Raw genomic sequence first — 23,720 nt, 5'->3', positions numbered from 1 at the left:
TTAACGATGTACTAAAATAACTAAAACCAAATCGAAATACAAATGAACAGACTATATAAAATACTCAAAAAAACCTAACTTAAACTCAAAACCAAAATATAAATATAAAAAATATAAATTAAAACTAATTTAAAATATTAATAATAAAGATCACATCAGTATTTTAATTACACAAAAATAACACCTCAGTGTTAAAAGAGCAGTATACCAAGCATTTGTTTACAAAACCGCTGTAAATACCACATATACATTTTTTAATGAGTTAATTCATCATTTTTTATTCATTTAATGAGTCAGCTCATATTCGATAATCTGGGATAATTAGAACCAATTAACAAAAGTGTTGTCTATGGACAAGAGGCTAAACTTTCAAAGTTTAAACTAATTTGAATTCCGATTCACTATTATAAATATGCTTCCTTAATGAACATCTAATTTGCTTTCAATAAAATATCAGGCTCTTGCTTTCTAGATATCAGTCATTAAAAAAAAAAAAAAAAAAAAACCTTAATTGAACCACTAATCACAATAAACAAAAAATACCACTGTGACTTTACAGCTTTCCTTTATTACTCAACCACAGTACATCACATCTTCCAGCTAAAAAATGAAAGCATTAGCCAACACACACAAAGCATTTTACATCACCTCTTTATACACACATGTACCTGTTAATATACACTCATTTCCTTGCAAATCTCGAAAAGAGTATGTGACTGAGTGTGACTAGTAATACTGCAAATTAGCTTTATAATCACTATACAAAAATTGTGAGTTGTCATAGAGTATTTTAGAGCTCTCAGATAAGGTTGTGCTGTGTCACCGAAAGGGCAAACCCTTCAAACAATCATCATGTGGAGTTTTGTGAGAGTCTGATAATCTATCCAGCTCTCGCAGTCAAAGGTTTTGAGATTATTGCTCGGTTGTTCAGAGATGTGAATACTAACCCTTTTCAAGCAAATAATAATAAATATCCTAACATCCTTTTCATATATTAGGCTAACATGTACTACTTAATCTCGGAAAGTCATATAATATACACTGAAATTATCACACTATAATTAGTCCGTTTTCTTTTCATATCTTATCTATTACATGCATACTGAAAGTGGCACACACCTGCTTTAACCCCAAGTTTGCTATGCTCATTATGACACACGTCAGGATGAAAAATGATTTTTCCTGCAGTCTGTGGTTCCTAAGATCAATGTAAAGCAGGTTTTGTTTTACTGGCAGCATTTGAGGACAAAGATGCAGTATATTGTCAGTCAAACAAATGAAAATGTTCCTGAGTACACACTGCTTTTTACAAGAGTTGAGGTCTTAAAAATCTCAAAGTCTTAAAAACCGTTTTAAGAATTACAGACACCAGGAAAAAAAACTACTGAGTGACTAAGAGAGGAATACAGCAAACAAGATGTTAAAGAAATAGTTCACGTAAAAACTCTGCTTTTTGATCAAAAGAAACCATATAGTGACCAGATGCTTCCAAGACCCTAACAAAAAACAGACACAATTAAAGTATCATAACCATAAGCTGTTCAATTGATTTGCATGATAAATACTAAATTTAAAGATACAGACCCCCGAAAAATAACAATTCAATCGTTAAACATCCTGATGTCGCTCAAAACATGCATGACTTTCTTCTGTGGAATATAAAAAGAGATTTTAAAGAATGTTGGTAATCATTGACTTCCATTGTTTGGACAATGAGTGCTTAGCAACATTTCTCTAAATATCTTATTTTGTGCTTTGCAGAAGAAAGTTTAAACAAGTAAATAATGAAATTTTCATTTTTGAGCGGTTATTCACTAATTCATCATCATCTCTTAGCTTGAAAGCTGTTGGTCACTATACGGTTTGTAATATTCAAAAAAAGACCCGTTTATGGTCCATGGAAGAAATTAAGAAATTTTCATTTTTGGGTGAACTATCACTTTAAGTCCAAAAAAAACACAAAAACAATCTACATGTCTAGGCTACAAAGACACACCTATCCCTTTAAAAATGTCTCTTAAACAGTAAAGGTTTGTTCATATTATAGCAAAGACTTATCAACCTTATAAAAATAGATCTGGAAGTTCATGTTAAACATCCATTGACCACACGAGAGCATGTCTTATACAGCGAGGCTTGTTTGTGAGAGAAGTGGCCACTATAAATAGCTCAGCTGCAAAAATGACAGTAATGTGATTTGATGAGCTGGCATGCAGTAATATTAAAAAAAACCTTTCAGGGTTCTTCCTCTCGCAGACGTAAACACAGACAAGAGGTCAGCAGTGGATGGAGGTCACGACCCCATTCTAAGACGGCTCAGAAAACTGTCAATCACACATCAGTCTGGCGTCAGAGTTCATTTACACATCATTACATCAACATGCACAAGCTAAGAGAAGTGAATGCGGGAAGAACGTGTGATGTTGTGGGTGTAGCGTGAGGTTTCCTGTCGTTCAGGTCAGGTGCTCACAGTGGGGGAGAATCACGGCTGTTAACCTCCGCCACAATTCAGTGTGTCGGGCAAAAGTGGGGAAATATTTACAAATTCAGTCCCCATTTTAGAGGCTGGAAATGCCAAATACTACATTGTGATACATATTTCACAACTCTATACACTGATGCATCACAATCACAATATCATATCAACTGGACCAGGGAAGAGTTTTCATCTCTCCCACACGGTTTACTTCACTTTTGTCTCATGGAAGCAGCTCTGGTTTTAGAGTTTTTGCTTATACAGACAATCTGTTTCTTCTTAAACATATAAATTAATACATGAATAATAAATAAAATAAAAAAAGTAATAGAAGGATCAACACAATATCTCAAGGAAAAAAATCTTGATAGACTACTATTCAAAAGTTTGGGGTGAGTAAGACTTTTTGTTTTTGAAAGAAGTCTGTTTTGATCTACATCTATAAAGGTACACAGTACAGTAAACACAGTTAAAGCTTGCTGAATAAAACCATTCATTTCTTTAAAAAAAATAAAACTAAATCCTCAGATCCCAAACTTTGAATGGCAGTGTATTTTTCCAGATATTCATATTGTATTAGTACAGCTCTACCCACATCCTTAAAAACAGTGTTTGGGTCCCAAACTCCTTTTTTTTTTTTTAATGACAGGGAAGCAAAGGGAAAAATGCAAAAAGAAAAATGTAGAATCTGGAAAAACAAAACTGGTATGGACCTACACTACTAGTCAAAAGTTTGGAAACATCTATTCATATTTTTGTTATGACTATTTTATTAGAATAATAATAAAAAAAAAGAAAATATAATACAGAAATTACAAAATTACAAAAATAATAATAATAATAAAATTAAAAAATCTTATGACTGAGCTCCTTCTTTGTCTTGATTCCAGCTTTGGACATTCGTCAACTTCATGAAAGCATCCTGGGACAGTTTTTAAACTCTATTGAAGACATTTAGATGTATACTGGACAGTTGCTGGTTGCTTCACTGGTCTGACATGTCCATTTAAAAAAAAAAAAGAAGATTCATTAAGATTTTAGCTTTGTAAAGAAATTCGTAAGTAGGCACAATGCATCAAGCATTTAAGCAGAAGACTTTAGATCAAAAGGTTTTTAAGATCATGAAAATCAAACTCAGTGTGTCCAAACTTTTGACTGGTAGTGTATCTCGAGATGCCTGATGAAGATCAGTTCATCAGAAAACAACATTCACATACACAGCAGATGGTCTAAAAAATATTGAACACACACAAATACACACACACACACACAATCTGTCCAGCAGATTGTCCTAAAATTGTCTGCTCCTAAAAAAAGGTGATGATGGTGTATTTTAAAACAGACTGGTCTTATGCTTACCATGGAGAACTAACAAAAGAGAAAGAACATAAACACCCACAACAGCTTCATAAAGATATTAGATATCAGTCCTGTTCAAAAGACATTTCATTTGTCCTGGTCACAGAAATCACAAGCCAAATCAGCTGTGAAAGCCTCAGACGAACTGAGGTCCTGAGACCGACGCGGACGCTCACACATTCAGATCTTTTGGGTGTGAAGTATAGTGGTCTTCTCAGTAGAAAACTCAGCTCCAGGCTGATAGAAACATAAAAGTTTAACGTTTAGAGAAGAACGAACCCTCCAGAAGCAGATTCTGTTTGTTTGCTTTCCATATACGTTGACGATTTGTTGCCATGAGCGTAATGAAGGGTGCATTTACTGTGCAGCCACTTCCTGGCTGATGAACCGGCGCAGGCGTTCCAGATACTGGCTGTAGAGCTCGATGTCGTTGTGCCCGGCTCCTTCCACCCACAACGGCTCCACAGCCTTCGGGCAGCGCTCAAACAGGGCCAGACCATGAGAGAAATCAATCACTTCATCCTCCGTTCCGTGGATGATCAGCACCGGAGATGTGATTTTAGACACCTTCTCAATGCTGAGGGAGGACAAACCACAACAAAGAGTTATTAAAGAAACAGTCCACTATTTACTCTCCATAATGTCATTCCATTCTTTCTTCAACTTCTATTCTTCTGTGAACTGTAAAAAGGACCTTTGAAGAACTCACTGGTCCAGGGCAATTAATACTCTTTTAGTCTTCAACAAGGTCGTTAATAACCATGAAAACAGTTTCTATCAGTCCAAGAACTACATTTTGAAATAGTCTTCAATCTTCAATCACATGATCTTTCAGAAATCATTCTAATATGCTGATATTATGCCCAGGAAATGTTTATTATTATTATTATCAATGTTGAAAACAATTGTGTTGCTTGATATGTTTGTGAAAACCGAGACAAATATTTTTCAAGAAATAAAAATACATTTTATATATTTTATAATATAAGTGTCAATCTTAACCAACTGAATGCATAGTTTCTGGATTCAAATATTAGTTTCTAAAATTCTTATTGACTTTTAAACAGTAGTTTAATCCACAGAACTCAAGTCATCCATAAACAGAACAACATGTGCGTGAACAAATGACAGAATCTTCTTTTTTTGTGAACTAAACCTTTAGTTAGTAAAGAGGATATAAAAAAATGTGTATACCAGAGTAATGTAAAAAAAAAAAATAGTACAACAGTACCATAACTGTAATCAAAAATCTAGCTTCTCTATTGACTGCCATTCAAAAGCATTCTGACTTAATAATATCTTGCAAGCAGTGCTAATAAAGCCCAAATCTTTCATACTATACAATAGCAGATTTTTTACCATTGCTAAATTACAGAGGGAAAGGGAATTATATTTTTCCCTCTTTATGGAAACATACAGCTCTTAATTCTGAATGGATGAGCCATGTTTGAAGACTTAAATGATATAAGCACACCTCAGTTGAGATCCAAGTTACTGCATGAGCTATTTTATATATTCTACTGTTTAGACAACAGTGTTAAGAACATCTTTGTCATGCAAAGAAGGAGGTTTTCAGTGCTCACTGACTTTGGGAAGGCGTCAAAGCAGTACGTCTTCTTGGTGTCAGGGAAAGCCACCCTCATCCCTGAGGTGAGGGGGGAGTGAAGGACCACAGCAGCACACTCATAACGGGACGCCAGGTCCACGGTGGGCACGGTACCAATGCTCTGCCCATAAAGGATTATATTCTCAGGGCAGATGCCATACCTGAGACAACACAGAAGTGATTCCACACATGACATAATCAACACTACATTTTAAAACAGCACCACTACAACTGCATGTTATCTAGATTCTGACAGACCTTGAGCGCATAGCGTGCCACGCAGCATCTATGTCTGCATACAGATTCTTCTCGGAGGGCTTCCCTGTACTGACCCCATAACCAGAGTAATCATAAGAGAAGATGTTGCAGTTGATACGAGTGCCCAGCCCGATGTAGAAGCTGCTCATCTGACCGAGATCCACAGCGTTCCCGTGAGAAAAGAGCACAGTGTACCTGTAGAGCACAAAAACAGGGACAGATTTAGAGGACTGGCTTTAAAACCGATTGTGAAAACTAACTGTCCAAACATTGCAAAATAATATCATTTCTTGATTTAGAGGAAGAGATTCAAGAATATAATTCTGACATCTCTAGATATACAGAACTTAATACAACAGTCATGTCCATAAATCAGTATTTATTCAGTATCAATATTTTGTACATGCATAAATTTTTAAGTCTGTACGTTTTTCTGCAGTTCTACTTTTAATCAGATTTAATCATGTATCAACTTACTTAATCATATAATAATCACATTCCTGGTGGAAAACTAAAAGACCCACAATTATTTTTATATAAAGCCTTATATATATATACATGTGTGTGTGTGTGTGTGTGTGTGTGTGTAATGCATTATAAAGCTATTTATCAACTTATGTAATTGTATATAATGTATAATCATATTACTGGTGGAAAAACTACACTAACTATGAAACTTATCTCATTCATACAGTATATACACACATGTACGTATTATATGCATTATAAAATTTGAAGCTTTTTTTAGCCATGTGTTATAATGTATTATTACTGTGGTAACAGTTATTCATGAGATCTTACAATGCATTAGAAGGTGCATTAGAAGGCATAATTCATGCGTTAAAACTACCTTTATAATGCATTATATATAATGGCTTTAAGTAAAGTGTTAGCAAATAGTTTTGAAAATGACTTTAACTTGTTCCTCTGTGTTGTTATGAGTATAGTTGTGGTGTGAACTTAAAACTTCATCTTTATCATATTTATTATAGTTATTCTGAGAAGACTAGACCTAAAGAACGCTTTTTCTATTAACATCTTAAGCTGATCGTTCCTCACCTTGCGGATGGGGCACAGCGGATGTACATGCATCCCACTCTGTTGCCACGGCTGGAGGGAGTGAGGAAGACCTCGGTTCCATCCAGCTCTCTCTGGGAGTACTGGAACTCTGCTCGCTCAGAGAGCTGCAGCTTCCATCGGCCTTCTCCACTTCTGTCACCAAAACCACCTCCTCCTCCTTCTCCTTCTCCTTCTCCTCCTCCAGCCACTCCTCCAGGCAATCGGGAGCGCAAACCTGAGGCTTCAAGTTTAGAGGTCACAGTTGAGGTGGACTCCAGGTCTGGCAGAAGAGCGTAGGTGGGCTCCGGGGGCAGGAAGGCCAGCTTCGCTGCAATCCGGCTCGGACATGGTGGGCAACAGAACAGGCCGCACAACTCACTAATGGATAAGCCATTCATTTTCTTCTGCTGGGAATTAGAGATCCTGTGAAAGATTGCATGGGTTTAATTATCAGATTTCAACATCACTCACATAAGCCAATACCAAAAAAGCAATCCAGCCAAGTGAGAATGTCATTTCATGTTAAGGAGGGTTGACATTTAGATTAAAGGAAAATGTTGATTTGGACATCATAAGACAGTGCGATTAACCTTTAGAGACATTTTAACTGGGCACAAAAATTAAAGCTGCATTCGGGTCTGCGACTACAGCAAGGCTGACGTCAGGAGAGCTGCCTGTGTAATCACAAAACTACAGGACAGATCAGATCTCACCATTTAACTTAATCACACATTCATTCAGAAAACAACTATCTATGCACACAACAGCTGCTTTTTTTGTAAAAGCTTATTTTTGTTGTTGTTGTTGTAAAAGCCTCAAGTTAATTTGTCTCGATTTAATGTACCGATAGTCATGCAAATAAATATGCATTAAAACATAAATAACTAAATAAATAAATAGAAATCTAGTGATCTCAGACTGATCTTTGCATCTCAATCCATGAAAGCAAAAAAAAAAGTAATTTACAAAGAAATAAATATAAATAAAATAAAATAAGAAATATGACTAAAATTATAGATAGATAGATAGATAGATAGATAGATAGATAGATAGATTAGTAACACTGCATGATACAATTTACAATAAAATAAATCACATGAAATACAAAACATACAGACCATTTGCACAATTTACGAAATTTGTTTTTTTAATTACACATCAAATGCTTCCAAATTATTTACAACAGTGAGTGTATTACTTTACTCTTGACATGATCATAAATAATGAATTTCAAAAGAATAAACCAGCTAGTATGTATCAATATCTAGTGAGTTAGCACTAGCTGGATTTCTGGCTAAATAAATCAAAGACATCACTTACCAAAAGAGGTATCGAAATACAAAACGGGGTTTGTCTACCTACAGATACAGTAAACGCTAACAGTTTGATACGGATTGATAAGAAACAGGCAGTAGGACGACAAACATCTTGTTGATTGTGGCAGGATCAGCCCGGCATTAACACCCAACACTGATGTTTTCATCTGTCGGGCAAAAAACGAAGGCAGCGCCGGATGTGCCGCATTTCACAATAAAAGCCCTTTAACCGGAAAAGTTTACTGAGGAAGATGAGTTGGATAAATATAAACTTACTTAAAAATCTTAATATATTTACTAATACCTACAAATATAACAAATAATAAAACGAATTACATATTACTATTAAATATGAAATTTACACAGCCAAATGTTTTTATTAATGTATCACAAATATAATAGTTCATTCAAACAATCACTCATCGTCATTCTGTAATGTGTGAGAAAAACAACAAATAATTTTTTTAATGACTTTAACTGAAAAAAAAAAATAATAATCATTTTAAATAATAATAATAATAATAATAATAATAAAATAGTTAAGATGGGCCTGTGTTATAGGCCTTTCTTATCTCAAATTACTTCCTTATCTAGTATTCAATGCAACAGCTGATGTGACAAAAATAAATATAGGTTGATACCTTTTCAAGGTTGATTTAATACCCACAGAATCCTTGAAATTACATTTTATCAGCATTGTGCCCTTGAGTAAAAAACTTCCAGTGTGTTTTGGGGGGTAAAAAAATAATAATAAAAAAAAGGAGGATATTGCCTTCTTGTTAGTGTACAAATACAGTCTATCGTTGAAAAAAAAAGGTATATATTGAGGCAAAACATTTAGTTAGGCAGTATCACACAAATAAGAGTGCTGTTTTTCGATATTAGTGCAATCCCAAATAAAATATTCATACAGCACTAAGTAATTATGGTACATTATGGATTCAGTATTTGTTTTTGCTAATGAAAATAGGCCCAAACGAATCCACAGCAGATCAGTTGCCAAACAATCAGTGGTGTTTCGTTACTGAACGAATTCCTGTTTCTAATAAATGGAGTTAGTCACTGCTGACCTGTTTTTATACTGATGACCCATTCATGAGCGCTTTGAATGAATAGATTGAATGATTTAATGATTACTCTGTCACTTGACTGTCACTTGCCTCGAACTACTGCCGATTTTGGTTTCATATTTAAAGTATCATACATGTATTTATTTATTTAAATTATTGGAATATTATCGAAATAGATTTAAAAATACATCTAGAAAGATATATCTGTTTTTTTTAATAGGCCTATAATAATAGCATCCTAAAATACCATCCACATTTCACTTTACTGCCAATGTCTAATACAAGTAGGCCTACATTATTATAAAATGTCCTTAACGTCAAAGCTTAACTGTAAACATTATTGTCAAGGACAAACAGACTGTCCTTTGCCAACATTCAGTGAGTTCCTGAAGCCATGCTGTCCCGTGTTTGTATCAGATAACTGGCAGCATATCAGCATGACAGACGTCAGAGAGAGATGCTCTCTTAATGTGTGTTTACAGAGAGGCCCATTCTCCCCTATAGACCTATAGAAAAACACGATCAGTTTATTATTTAGTTAAACTTATTATAAGAGGGGTTAGTATTAGCCAAATAACTGGAATGTTGCCTGTTCCTATAGGTCTGCTCAGACAGTAAACTGTGCCGGTAAAACTACATTACCCATGATGCACCACGACCCATTGGAATTGAGGAAAGACGCATCCAGGACATCGACTCATAACTCACCACTCTCCTACACGTTTACTAGTTCACGCCAATTTTTGCTTCTCGACGGATCAGCTTGGCACACAATTCAAGCGTAGGCATTCTTTTTGTAAATTCAGTCATCTGAATTTACTTATTTAACGACAACCTTCCGTTAGAGAGGATTAGTGTTGAGTCGAAGTGGATTTTCACGGCTAGCATTCAGCTACGAAAAAAAAAAACAACAAACCCAGAGCGCGATTTTTTATTTTTCTGACAAGCAAAACTGCGTATAATCTACCCAACAACCTTTTTTACTTTCACGGACGACGGAAAAAAAAACTATTATAATGTTTTATAGCTAAAAACACTTTTTATTTGATCGAATATAGTCTCTTTTTTGAGGACATTGTTGTCATTTCCTCGCTAAGCTAGCAACTCCAAACAAAGAAAGAAAAGCAGCTTTCATCGCCTCATCACTATTTTAAGAACAATCCCCACTTTTGAGTCTAGTTGGGTAGAAATAAAGCAGAAATGGCCCATCAGAGCAGTGCTCAGGTCGCCAGCTCACAGAAAGCTTTAATGCTGGAGATGAAGTCTCTACAGGAGGAACCAGTGGAGGGTTTCAAGATCACTTTAGTGGACGAAGCTGATCTCTACAACTGGGAAGTGGCGATTTTTGGACCCCCAAACACTCACTATGAAGGGGGGTATTTCAAGGTAAGGACTAAAGTTGATTTGTAAGGGGTAAATATGTGTTATTTTTAGGAACAGATGGCTGAGGTCTATATTTAGAACTGGAACCAGCTCCAGATAACTGCATCCCTTTATGTCTGTTTCCTTTACACGTATTTGAATATAATTAAGATTTTTGATTGTTTTAAGGTCTGATTATGATCTGAAGCCTTGTGTTTTCCTTCGGATGTCGTTTTGATGAGATTTTGGGGTCTTTTTTGAGGATAATGGAGCTCATTTGTTTGGTTTCTTTGTTCATCATTGACTCATTGTGATTCTTATGGATGGAGGGTGAGATGATTTACATGACTTTGTATGAAGAACATTATTAATATTACATAAAAATGTGATAAAATATTTTATCTCATCATAGTGTTCCTACACTTTAAGTTTAGAGTGATTATTATTTTACTCATTATTAAATTATAATAATAATTAATCACTTAGTGTTTGTGATCATTTCCAATTCTTTTGAAAACGGGCATCTGTCAAAATTGATTTCGTTTTTGGAAATATCATACACGTGACCTTCGATCAATTTATTAAAGGCCATTTATTAGGTATTAGTCGTTGGCATCACGTTTGACCTGTTATGATAATTATAAAAATAGAAAAATGTCAACAAAGGATGATTGTAAGGAGGTCTCACCTCATTCCACCTGAGCAGATAAACCTGTTCCTTTACACCAGTCCGAAAGGTTTATTATTAATGACTTTTAAACACATCTTTGTGTTAGTTCCTCTTTAGATTGTAAAGGAAGGTCCTGAACTGTTGTGTAGTGATTTGAAGTAGGTCAATGACTTTTCTTGCCTTTGTTTACAGTGAGAGCACTCACACACACACATACAGGGTTTTGGCAGATCCAGTGGCGTCACTGTTCACTGGTGTGTCAGGATGAGAGCTCGTGCTGAAACCCGATTAATGTCAGAACTGAACTCTCGAGCCTGTCGAAGCCCGAAGGCATCGTAACTGTTCCCTGCTTGAGGATAAATCAGTGGAGGGTGTATCTGCATGACAGAGACTTGTTTCTTTGTTTGAAAGGGGAAATTATTCGCACACTTTGTCTGTTCACAGGAACTATTAAAGCCATCTTGAGTATTCTGCTGACACATTTTCAAGATCTCATAGTCAGCTGAGAACCTGAAACCAGTCGAGCCTAACTTATGAGGAATAGTTATGTGTTTCCTTTTAAAGGTTAATTCACCCAGATATGAATATTATGTCATTTATCTATCCTCATGTGTTTCTAACCTCTATGACTGACGTTCTTCCTTGGAACACAAAAGGAGAAGTGATGATGGTTGCTGCTGAATCACAAGAAACACAATAACCACTTTTATCTTAAATTAATGCTGCTATTTAGCATGGATGCATTTATTAGGTCAAAGGGGACAGTAATGACATTTAGACTATGGAATATATAAACTATATTCTTTTGAACTTTGTATTCATAAATGAATCCTGAAAAAACATTGACGATAACAATAAGAAATGTTAATTCCAAATAAAGTACCATAGTGTTGAGGATCAAATCAGAATAATTTCTGAAAATTGGAGTAATGCTGATGAAACTAGCTTTTCATCACAGCAATAAATTCCATTTGAAAATATATGAAAGTATAAAACCATTATTTTACACTGTTATATTTCACAATATTACTGTATTTTTGATCAAAATATGCAACCTTGGAGTAGAAGAGGCTTCTTTCAAAAACATAAAAATATTTTTTTTACCAAACTATTGAACTTTATTGTCTGTCAGGTTTTCAGAAACCAAACAATGGCTTTTTGAGAGGAATGGAACAAAGCTGAAGTTGTTTTTTGACAATCTGTTCCTCTGCAGTATTTCTCGAATCTCATTGTCTCAAAAGAATATAAGAAGTCCATTTGACATCACTGATCTCAAACCTGGCTTCACACAATGTTTTATTTACTGTATTTGAATATAATCAAATGGCATTTGAGTGCTACGCTGAAAGCACGCATTTTCAGTGAATAAAGATTTTTGGATTTGTTCCTTACACAAAAGCTATCATACTGCTTTGGTGACTGTAGAGCCATATGGACACTTTTTATTCTGGTGTTGTCTGTTTGTGGGGCTCTGTATTAACTTTTTAATATGTGGGTCAGAGAACAATGAACTTTCAGGTTTGAAAAGAACATTATAGGCTGTGTAACTAATCCTGGTGGTTAATATAGTAAATTAAAGGAGTATAGTTGAAAGCATGAATCAGTATGTCCACTTCTAACTAGCTGCCTAAAATATTTCAAGGGCAGTTTTGCCACGAGATTTGAAAATAATTAGGTCTGTATTGAATTGAGATGGAGGGCATATCTCTTGCGTAATAGCTGTTTAACCTAGTTGATTTTGTGCCAAAAAATGATTCGTCCCACTTCCTGGTTCTCCAGCTCGAAGTCCATTTGTGTGTTTTCTCTCAGATTCTCCCTCCTGTCCATCTGTACTGTTCTCCTGCAATGTGATGCGTCTCCAATCCTATCAAGAGCAGCTGTCCTGCGCTCACCCTGAGACAGAATCCTCCAAAGCTGCTGTATATTAGAAATCTCTCTGTGCCGTACTGGCCGATGCCACTGTGATGTTGAATGTTTTGAACATAGTGTATGACTCGATTGTCAATCAGCATGTTTTCTTGAAAGGGTAGAAGAATCTGTACAATTGTTTTTAACAAGGTGAAATGTGTTAAATGTAGTTGAGAGTAATACAGTCTTAGGACATTTTCACACTTCCAGTACAGTTTGCTTTAAGAAATTGAGGGCTCTTTGGGAAATTCTAGAGAAAAATGGTGTGTAAAATGTCATAGAAATATCATAATACAAGATTTATTCCTATGCAACTTTACTATAATGGTGGTTAGACAAAATTTATAGAAATAAAATATTTTTCAGATAAGTTTTTACACTTTTGTTATTTTCTCACAGTTTATTTGGAGGTCTCACAATGTTAAAAAAATATAGAATACCATTTTGACCTTATGCATTTTTGATTGTTGCTTGTCTCCTAAATAAATTGCTTTTGGAAAGCAGCTGGCAGTTTTCACATCTCTTGTGCTACATTTGTTGTAGACAAACACAAGTACAATGTGAAAAGAGACCAGGCGGTTAGGGGGATGAAATCGACCTTTAGTTCAAACCAAACTAAGAAACAAGTGTGAAAGCAGCCTTATTGGCAGCTGAAAGCACAATCAATGTAGCCATAATGCTTAATAAACAAGCATGCATGGGTTGAAGTGAGTTTTGATGGTCCTCCTGACCACTGTTTTGGTCTTGTTTTGCAGGCTCGCATCAAGTTCCCGATCGATTACCCCTATTCCCCACCCACGTTCAGATTCCTCACCAAGATGTGGCACCCCAACATCTATGAGGTAAGAGGATTGTTTCAGCTCACACACTGTGTACTGTAGCACGTAGCTAAACCTTTGTATGTTGGCTAGTGCCACTGAACAGATGTGAAATTCAACACATCATAGGAACTCTCGATATGACTGAATATAAATAGCTGCCCTGTGTAAAATGGGAAGGTGAACCAAGCAAATTATTTGAACTTCTAAAACTGATGAAGATCTGTAAGTCTCTTCACCAGGCACAGTTCTCACCTGTTTGTGACCTTAAAAAAACCATTAGGTCATGTTATGTGGGTTTGAAATGAGAAGCGTAGCAATGACAGAAGCCTCTGCACAGATCTTTCTTTATTTGCCTTCCCTTCTGCATTTTTCCATTCAGTGACTTCTGGGTGGACTGTCTGCTGTCCAAAAAAAGATTAACACCATCATAAAATAGTTTTTAGAAATCATGCACTATATGCTGATGTGTGAAGTAATTTAAAGACATTTAAAAAATACTAGTATTACTCATAGGTATTTATGGTTGCCATGCAGTGTAACATCTTGACTCATTAATATTGAATTAAACTTATGTGCATTCTCAGATGTGCTTGTTTTCTTAAATCTTGAAACAGCTCATGAATGTGTATTATACAGAGCTTTTTTTAAATATCAAATATTAATATACTATTATAGGATTTATTAATGTTTTGAATAAACCTTTATTTTTATATTGTTTTCTTTCTCTCTTTTTTTTGTATTGAACTATTTTAAAGTATTTTAATATTTAGTTATTTTTAGTATATCAGTTATTTTATTTCAGATGATGGCCAAGGCAGTTTTCATTTTGTTTTTCATCTAATGTTTAGGCTTTATTATCGATACCTGATACCTGATCGATTTGTTATGAATAATCTTGTTGTTTTGGTTTGAGTTCACCAAGTTAAAGATAAAAAGGTCAGTAATCAAGTAAGATTAAGTATGTTTTAATTACAAGGAATTTAATTGGTGCTTGTGTTATTGGATTATTATATCAAATATTATTAATGTATTTATATGAAAAATTGGGATTGGATTTACAGGAAGTACAACTATATTGAGATTTAATTTAAGTTTGTAGTCATACCACCTGCCCAATGCACCAGTTTCCTCAAATTTGATGTATATGCATTGCATGCACAAGCCCATTTGAAAGTCCGGGCAAGTTTTTAGTTGTTCTGCAGAGACTGTCCTTCAGTTTGTTTTCCGTATCTCTCTTTCACGCGTCTTCGCTCTGACTCGAGTACTCACAGCAGTGCTGTGGAGGCGAGAGGTTCACTCAGATACTTGTTTTTCCTCATGAAAGCATTACGATCATGTGATTGATGAATCTCTTTGTGTTTTCACAGAACGGGGACGTGTGCATCTCCATTCTGCATCCTCCAGTAGATGATCCACAGAGCGGAGAGCTTCCCTCAGAGAGGTGGAACCCCACACAGAACGTCAGGTAACAGCCAGGCCTTTGTCTACACATAGTCTAGTCCATTTTGCAGCTCGTTCAGAATACTTTCCACAGAGAAATGGAGAAATGTTTTCAAATGAATGTCCCCTGGGGGATACATAGGCAGTAGCTCTTTAGCAGTTTTCCTGATAACAGAATTATAGGAAGAGTGACCAGGGTGGTTTTGTGTTCATGAGTTTCCTTTATGGAAAGCATCTCAGTGGAGATCTGGGTATTTGTGTGTTTCCTCCCCCGAGTCTGATCTGTGTTCTAGTTAGTCTGTTATTGTGTTTCACTGGGCTTTGTGCTTCAGTGGAAGAGCTACTGTCTTCTAGGAAGCTCATGTTAATCATTTGTGTTATTGAAGAGCACCTGTCGCTGTTATTTTAGTATTTTGAGTGTAAAACAAATGTTTAAAAAATATGGGCAAAAGGGCGGGAGCTGGTTGCTGAAGCCACGCCCACCTAGCTTGACAGCACTGTCAGCAACTGCAATCCACCTGTCACTCAAATGACCACACCCTTAATTATGCAGAAATTTAATCCACCCCCCTCACAGTTGTCATGGAGGGCAAAATTTGCTATATAGAACAAAATCTTTTTTTAAATCAGGCTGAAAACATTTTTTTCTGCTGTAAAGTTGGGTATTTTAACATGGGGAGTTTATAGAATTGACTCTTTTGCAGCCAACCGAAGAATTCCAGTTTAAGTCACTTCCATGTTGGCTTCAAAAGAGAGAGCTGTAGGTTGCTGCTTGGTCAGAATAGATCTGTGCATTAAGTGTTGAAGTGTAAATGCAGAATAATATATCTGCCAGTTGTTTTTTGTTCTTCAAAGAACTTGATTTGTTGTTTAACACCACCACAATGTATTATAGAAATATGTTGCTCTTTGCATAATTTTCACATAACATTTTTCATGTTTTTATATTGGTATCTGTAAGTAAATAGTAAATACGATATTAAATGTTTGTTTGGTGTTTATTTAAAAGCAGTATGTGTTCATAATGGTTTATATATTTAACTAGTTAATATTTTACAGTAAACTGTTTGTATGTACTTTGTGACAATAGTTATATTATCCAAATTATGTGAAAATAACAACCAAATTTTTTATTTTTAGCAAATTTATAAAAATTAAACATTTGTCAAAATGAATAAAAAAAAGACTTTATGAGATATAACTTATGCAGAACCAACTTGTAATTTTTGACCTATTTACAACTAGAATAATTACATTACATTAATATTTGAATTAATAGTATATCATAACACAAAGTAAACAATTCTAATAGAAAAATAATAATAACTATTTTTATTATTAATGTCATTATAGATATTTTTTTTATTATTATTCAAATTTTTTACAAATATATTTTGAATTACATAATTTATTTGCTCAGTTCAAAACTCTTTGCTCACTTGACATTCAATTGCTGTAAGAATGATTATGCAGTGTGTACTTCAAAATAAATTAATTTTCCTAGTGAACAATGTTTTCTTGTCAAATTGTCCACTGAAAGTACTGTAGTGTCTACCCTACTGCAGATGTGTGTGCGCCGGTGTAACTGTAAGCAGTAGATGAAGACTGATCCTCTTGTGTGAAATCTCCTCAAATCTTTACGAAAGTGCAACACAAAGCAGCTTTTCTGCTTAAGCTAATGGCATTATAACATGATTATCTGTCTGCGTTTCAGAACTATACTGTTGAGTGTCATCTCTCTGCTGAACGAACCCAACACATTTTCTCCAGCCAACGTGGACGCCTCCGTCATGTACCGCAAATGGAGAGAGAGTAAAGGAAAAGACCGGGAATATGCAGAAATCATTAGGTAACATAAATGAATGTGCAAAACTACAGAATGTGACTCTTTTAAGAGTTCAAGTGTTCATTTGTTTAATGCTGGGTTACATTTTAATGGCTCAATCAGAAGGCCTGGTGAGAAGCAACACTTTAGCTAATGGAAAACCATTCTATAAAGATTTAGATTTATTTTCTGGATCATCGGTGCCCTCCTGTGGTTGACTGTTAAATCTCCTCTTGGCAATCTATCTATTGCATCTTGCAATTCATGTTGTCAAGCATCTGTTGGAGAGCTGGAAAGTTTGACTTACATCAGATTTCATCCTTTCCCTCCTTCAGGACATCAGTTGTTTATTACTTATCCTTGGCTTATTAAAACCTCAGTGCCTAAGACAGATGAGTCTTATGGAAGCTATATGGTTAATATTTCAGCTGTATAAAGTTGCATTTTGAGCAAAGATAATGTTGATTACCACAAACGTGTAATATCAGTAAAAGCATATGGAAAGCATGTTTACTTACAATTCAACCCTAGCCTGAAAATGTGAAAGCACGAAAGAGTGAAGCCAAATATTCCTTTAAATCCATTGCATGTGTGTGTGTGTCTTACAGAAAACAGGTTCTGGCCACTAAAGCCGAGGCCGAGCGGGACGGAGTGAAAGTTCCCACCACGCTGGCGGAGTATTGCGTCCGCACGCGCGCCCCTGCACTGGACGAGGGGTCCGACCTGTTATACGACGATTACTATGATGATGAGGACTTGGAGGATGAGGATGGCGAGGACTGTTGCTATGACGAGGACGACTCCGGGAACGAGGAATCATGACAACATTCCCATCTTCATTCTTGTCTTCATCAGCATCACCCCGAGAGTGGAAACGTTTAGGCATGCGCCCTGCATTTACACTCACTCAGATGGCCATTTTTGTTTCCTTAATGGACTGAAATGAGAGATTAATTAATTATTTTTTTTTTTTTTTAGCTTTTATGTTGTTTTCCCTCTGTGTCATAATTTTGCTGGCCTTCAGGGCTTTCTGAAATCTGCTGTTTTATTATTTCTTTGCTTTGTGCTTTCAGATAGCTCTGAAAGTTACTTTTATAAAGGGAAAAAAAGAGAAAAAACGAGTGTGACTGAACTAGGCAGTGATTCTTTGGATGAGGCTTTATGCTGAATAATGCTGATTACGTCACTGATCTTTTGAGGTTTTTTAGAGATGGTCACTTTGGTCACCCATGCTACTTTTTTGGCCTTCAAGCACATCTGAGCAGCTCAGCAATAAAACATGAGTTTGGGGGCATGCTTTGAGTTTTTGGTTTTAATTCATTTGAGTAATAATTAAGTTAAAGGGATAGTCACTCCAAAAAAATGAAAACATTTAAATTTACTCACACTCATGTCGTTCCAAACCTGTATGACTGACTTTCTTCTTTGAAGCAGAAGTTATTTTGAGAAATGGAAGTCCGTTGTCACCAGAACAGTTTGCTTACCAACTTGCTTCATAACTAAACAAATGAGGTTGAGTAAATGACTGCATTAAAATTTTTGGGTGAACTATCTCTTTAAGAAACCCAAAGCAAAATAAATCAAAAAAATTAAAGGATAAGTTGATATTACAATAATGTTGCAATGTAAAAATGTAAACCTTGAAAAGAAAATGCTGAGGCCTACATTCTACGATGTGCTTAAAAATCTGCATTATTTAACTTAGTGTCACTTTAAATTATTGAAATTTTCTATTACTTTGTTCCAAGATATAGGAGCTTATCAGATAATCAATGTAGTCAGGCTTAATCTGGTAGGTTGGCGAGTGAATCTTGTTTTTTCTGTTAAGATAAGCTTATTTGAATGTTTTTTAAGCAATGGTGATATTCCTGTGTTGTCCTCCTAAGTGAATCTTATCTGTTTTTTTTTTTTTTCTTCTCATCACTGAAGCATTTGTTGTTTTATTTGGGATGTAGGGTGACTTTTGGACTATTGAAGGTTTTTATTTTATTTATTTTTTTGCCGTTTCTTTTGCATTATGGCTCCATGAATTGGCAGCCGGTTGTGATCTGATGGAGGAGGCTGGTGAGCGCTGCTGTCCGTCTCAGATTTGAATTGGATCTCATACAGACTGACTCTCAGGATCAGCCAGTCTGAAAAAAGAAAAAAAAAAACTACCATCAACAAAAGTTTTATTTTTTTCACGCTTGCAAGCTATCCATCCTTTCCATGTTGTTTTGAGGACAATTTACAGTCATATCCCAAGAGGCTGAGATGAACACAAGGAGCTGATTTGGCATTTTACTGACTTGTATGTATTTTTACGGCTTGTTGGCCTATTTAAAACTGAATAAAGATCTTTATTAGAATATTTCTCTTGTTCTTCTTTAAATCTAACTGCACTGGGGGGGGGGGGGGGGTGTATGATTTAAAACAATTCACACTCAGAAATTATTTTTATACAAATAATTACTAAGTTACACATTAAATGTTTTGTTAATAGAAAATCTTTATGATCAAACAAAATGTGGTCAGTATTACAAAAATATATATTTTCCATAAATGTTCTCAGGGGTTTCTATTCAATAATTAAAATAGACAAGAAAGAAGAATTTAATTTTGAAATTCTCACCTTTTCCCTCCTTCACTGACTTCATTATCTTGGCAAATCTGAGTACAGTGCAAGACACAGATCTAGAAATCTCTAGAGAAGACATTCAAGCTTAATGGGTTCTTTATCTCAAAACAAAGTCTCCTTTTGCTTACTAATTCATCTCTTTGCTGTCAGGGAATCAGTTGAGATTGTACAGAGATCTCATTTGTTATTTATCTTTCCTGTTGGAGGTGTCATTTTTTCAGGGAGTGTGGACACGAGAGAGTTTGATTTCAGTGCACAGCTGAACATGGCATTGGTTGTATGTTCAGATGTTCAGCACAGCTGAAGTGTTCAGGAGCGCCTGTTGTTCCAGAGTGCAGTTGGCCTGACTCTGTTGCCATGACAACCCTCCGACTGACATTCAGGGTTTGCCTGGAAACACTGCTCAAGGCTAATTCAGAAAATCTGAGCTTGCAGGCTACACACTGAACAGGCAGAGATGAGGGGCACCAGTGAGATGCAGTTACAGCACTGATACAGTTTAGAGAGTGTTTGGAGACACAACTGATGGTTTTAAATGGCTCTAACACCGTAAGAATGAAAAAGAAGACATGTTTCTAATATTGGTACATTATGTTGAATAATTACTTAAAGGGACAGTCCACCCAAAAATGTAAATTGTCATTTGCTCATGTTGTTCCATGAGTTTTTTTTTCTTCTTATTCTTCTTCCTTTATTCTGTTGGACACAAAAGCAGATATTTTTAAGAATGTTGGTAACCAAACAGTTACTGTAGCCATTGCCTTACATAGTGTGGAAATTCTGTTTAGTCAATGGCTACCGTCAACTCTTTGGTTACCAACATTCTTTAAAATTTCTTTAGGACTTTCAGGGAATGCCACCGTTCGGTCCAAAGAATCGTCTTTTAGTGAGTTTAGTCTGCTGTGCTCTCAGTGATGGCTGGCCTGCTTAATCCAGGGATGATGCAAAATACAAAACAGCCTTTAGTTTAAGAATATGCCTGATTCAGTTTATATTTAGACCGTAAATCCTTCATAACATCATAAACATGCATTATGGGTCTGTATTTTAAAGGGCCACCCTTGTGAAAAATAAATGTACTTAAGCATACTTTTAAAAGGGGTAAATATTACAGAAATAATGTTCTTAAGTAATGTTTTCAAACAATGAATTGAATGTTATTTGCAGGTAAATGTAACATATTGTAGTTTAGATTTATATTAAATGCAATTGGTTGATCTTCAGAAGCTTTTTTTAACCCTAAGTACATGTACATCTTTATATGTAACTTCTTTTGTGTTTCACAGAAAAAAAAGGTAATAGGCTTTTGGTTTGGAGTGACATTAGGGTGAGTATTGCTTTACAAGTTTGGGATGAGGGATTTATTGAGCAAGGATTTATTAAAATGATCAAAAGTCATAGTAAAGACATTTATAATTTTACAAAAGATTACTATTTTAAATGAACACTGTTCTTTTGAGCTTTGTTTAGGAATTCATTTTTTTAAAGGTTTCCAATATAAAGCAGCACAACTGTTTTCAACATTGATTAAAAAATAGCAAATAAAAACAAGAAATGTTTCTTGAGCAGCAAATCAGCAGATTAGAATGATTTCTGAAGGATCATGTGACTCACATGATCACAGGAATAAATTCAAAATATATTCAAATAGAAAACAGTTTAATTGTAATAATATCTCACAGTATTACTGTTTTTAATGTATTTTAGATCAAATAAAATAAAAGTAGTATATATGTAGTAAAATTGTAGGCCTACAAGTTACTTAAATCATTTAACAACAATAAAATGCATTTTGACTGACATGGAATGACTTCATTCTCTTTACACTATTCATCTAAATGCACTTCTACAATCAGCAAAAACTTTAAGCCGCTTCGAGGTAAAAACTAAAAGTCTGCGAGCTCAGCTCAGCTCGGCTCTGCGCCTCTCTAAAAGTCTCTCTATTCATTTATTTGTGTTCTGGTGACAGCTGTGAGGACTCCATGCACACACACTGGCCTTGCGCTAACAGATCTGTCCTCCATTAAGACATAAAGAGCGTCTCTCCGTGTCTGATAGGGATTCTCTCAGTGAGCACAGAGCTAGCCTGTGTCTGTCTACGGGTGCGCAGCAGTGCCCGGGGAGAGCTGGCGACGTGCCCGCGCCTGCTGGAGAAAGTCCCGTGGTTAGGACTGTGTTTCAGCGTATCGAAAGGTGGGCTTTTAAGACTCTGGTGGAGTACTACCTATAAATCAATCATCCTCATTGAGAGCTTCTCTTCAAGTGGCCATCACTGTTAATATCTAAAACACAGCCTCATATAATCCTGGATGATTTAGTGACAGAGCATTACAGAGGTCTGTTACATTACAGAGGATCAATGAGGCAACCGGCGGAGATCTGGAAGTACAGTCCAATGGAGTCGATTACAAATAAACAATCCTAATATAAAATGGTAAGCCAATTCCATTACAAGATATTTATTTATAGGTATGATGCTATAAAATACTGTTAGCTTGGCTTCTTTCGTGAGCGTTTTTTTTTTTGCATGTACCTCATAAAACAGCAAGGTCCATATAAACAAGATGGATGTATATGGAGTAATGCCCAGGATATGGGGATGTAGCATGTATAAAAGGTCTTTATGCATCCTTTTCCCTAGTTTTGCTGCTCCTAGATGATATTTTTGTGAGATTAGAGAGCTTTGTGATAATATATTTGACACTCTTTTGAAAATGCAAGCAATAAAGCAGTTTAAATATGCTATATACCACCCTAATACACATTTTTTATATTCAGAAACATAATTTTTCTGCCCTGTTGCCATGGTGAGGTAATGAATGTATTTCAACTTTGATGGTAGGTCTTCAAGCCAAAAAAATGCATTTTTCCCACATGCATATGGTGCATAATATCCAATTGTGCTTGGTTATTCTTGACTGGAAATCCTTTTATATCAGACTGAGACTGAGCCATCTATGCTCAGATATGTATTCAGGATCCTGTATGTCATGGTGGATTCAGGGGCAGTTTTTTAACATCATTACATTGTTTCTCTCCCACAGTGGCATCTGTTTATTTGGTTTGATCGGAGAGAATGGACCTGAAACCCACTCACAACAACAACAAATTGAGCAGTGCATTTCAATACATGAAACTATCAAGTGAGTAATATCTGGAATAGAATATTATATTCTTAGAATCACTTTAACAGTTAAAACAGAAAACATTCTAGAACTGTACACACATGCATAAGAAAAAAAAAAGGTCGGCCCACAAGGTTCTTGTTCTGGATATAGGTTCTGCTGTTGCTCTGGCAACCAGCTGCTTCCACCAATTCCCTGAGGTCTTCTTCTCCTCTGTCTTAACTCGTTGGGAATGATAACCCTGTCACCAATGTCCAGCACCTGCTGCAAATGCAAAAAAGTGACCATGTTCACATCTGAAATGCTGTTTACAAAAGGACCAGATCCTATTTTAATTAAAATCACTAAACATTCAAATCATAAAAGGTTTTAAACCATGCAACCATCACTAACCCTTGTTCTGTGCTTTACCTAATTGTGTGTTATCAGGTCAAAAACGCCTAGCATTTTAAAGATTGCTTTCAAATCTTTTATTATCACCAAATCTTGGATTCAGTCTTTTTGTCAACATGTTTATTATTCGAAGAGCAGGTTTTGTATTAATGAATAAATGTACCTCTGTTTATGAGTGAACATGGCCAAAATTACCCACAAATAATCCTTCACTGAAAAACTAAGCTCAGATCAGTGAGGCCTACAATCAATTAGTTCCAAAATGAAATCCCAAACCTGTCCTAATTGAAAGAAATGAATCTTTCCTTTTAACATTCAAATTTTGGATATACATAAAGAACACCTCATGTTCTCACCTTCTTCACATTAAAACCAGTCTTTCCAGCAGAGGACTTCAGAAACCTGTAATACAACA

The 23,720-nt window shown here is 35.5% G+C and overlaps 2 protein-coding genes across 2 annotated transcripts; one reads left to right on the top strand and one right to left on the bottom strand.

Annotated features, from left to right (window-relative positions):
- Positions 1-1,195: 1,195 nt before the first annotated feature.
- LOC113046223 (alpha/beta hydrolase domain-containing protein 17A-like) lies at positions 1,196-8,241 on the bottom strand. Its single transcript, XM_026207166.1, has 5 exons — positions 8,079-8,241; positions 6,759-7,181; positions 5,700-5,894; positions 5,423-5,602; positions 1,196-4,412 (listed from the first exon to the last, which is right to left on the bottom strand). The coding sequence occupies exons 2-5, from the start codon at positions 7,154-7,156 to the stop codon at positions 4,193-4,195; spliced, it is 993 nt and encodes a 330-aa protein (XP_026062951.1). The 5' UTR covers positions 7,157-7,181; positions 8,079-8,241; the 3' UTR covers positions 1,196-4,192.
- A 1,996-nt stretch (positions 8,242-10,237) lies between these two features.
- LOC113046222 (ubiquitin-conjugating enzyme E2 R2-like) lies at positions 10,238-19,338 on the top strand. The gene is made up of 5 exons (XM_026207165.1): positions 10,238-10,530; positions 13,840-13,926; positions 15,273-15,370; positions 17,060-17,194; positions 17,779-19,338. Exons 1-5 carry the CDS (start codon positions 10,345-10,347, stop codon positions 17,990-17,992), a joined length of 720 nt encoding a protein of 239 aa, XP_026062950.1. The 5' UTR covers positions 10,238-10,344; the 3' UTR covers positions 17,993-19,338.
- The last annotated feature ends 4,382 nt before the right edge of the window (positions 19,339-23,720 follow it).

Source organism: Carassius auratus, chromosome 27, assembly GCF_003368295.1.
Source record: "Carassius auratus strain Wakin chromosome 27, ASM336829v1, whole genome shotgun sequence".
Classification (NCBI taxonomy): domain Eukaryota; kingdom Metazoa; phylum Chordata; class Actinopteri; order Cypriniformes; family Cyprinidae; genus Carassius; species Carassius auratus.
Note: the sequence above shows the minus strand (reverse complement) of the source record. Positions and strands in the feature narration are given on the sequence as shown.

Coding starts and splice junctions, on each gene's coding strand:
- LOC113046223 (XM_026207166.1), bottom strand. CDS start 7,156: ATGAATGGCTTATCCATTAGTGAGTTGTGCGGCCTGTTCTGTTGCCCA. Junction 5,895..6,758: donor CGCTGTGCCCCATCCGCAAG/GTGAGGAACGAT, acceptor TGTGCTCTACAG/GTACACTGTGCTCTTTTCTC. Junction 4,413..5,422: donor TGCTTTGACGCCTTCCCAAA/GTCAGTGAGCAC, acceptor GTCCTCCCTCAG/CATTGAGAAGGTGTCTAAAA.
- LOC113046222 (XM_026207165.1), top strand. CDS start 10,345: ATGGCCCATCAGAGCAGTGCTCAGGTCGCCAGCTCACAGAAAGCTTTA. Junction 13,927..15,272: donor GGCACCCCAACATCTATGAG/GTAAGAGGATTG, acceptor GTGTTTTCACAG/AACGGGGACGTGTGCATCTC. Junction 15,371..17,059: donor AACCCCACACAGAACGTCAG/GTAACAGCCAGG, acceptor TCTGCGTTTCAG/AACTATACTGTTGAGTGTCA.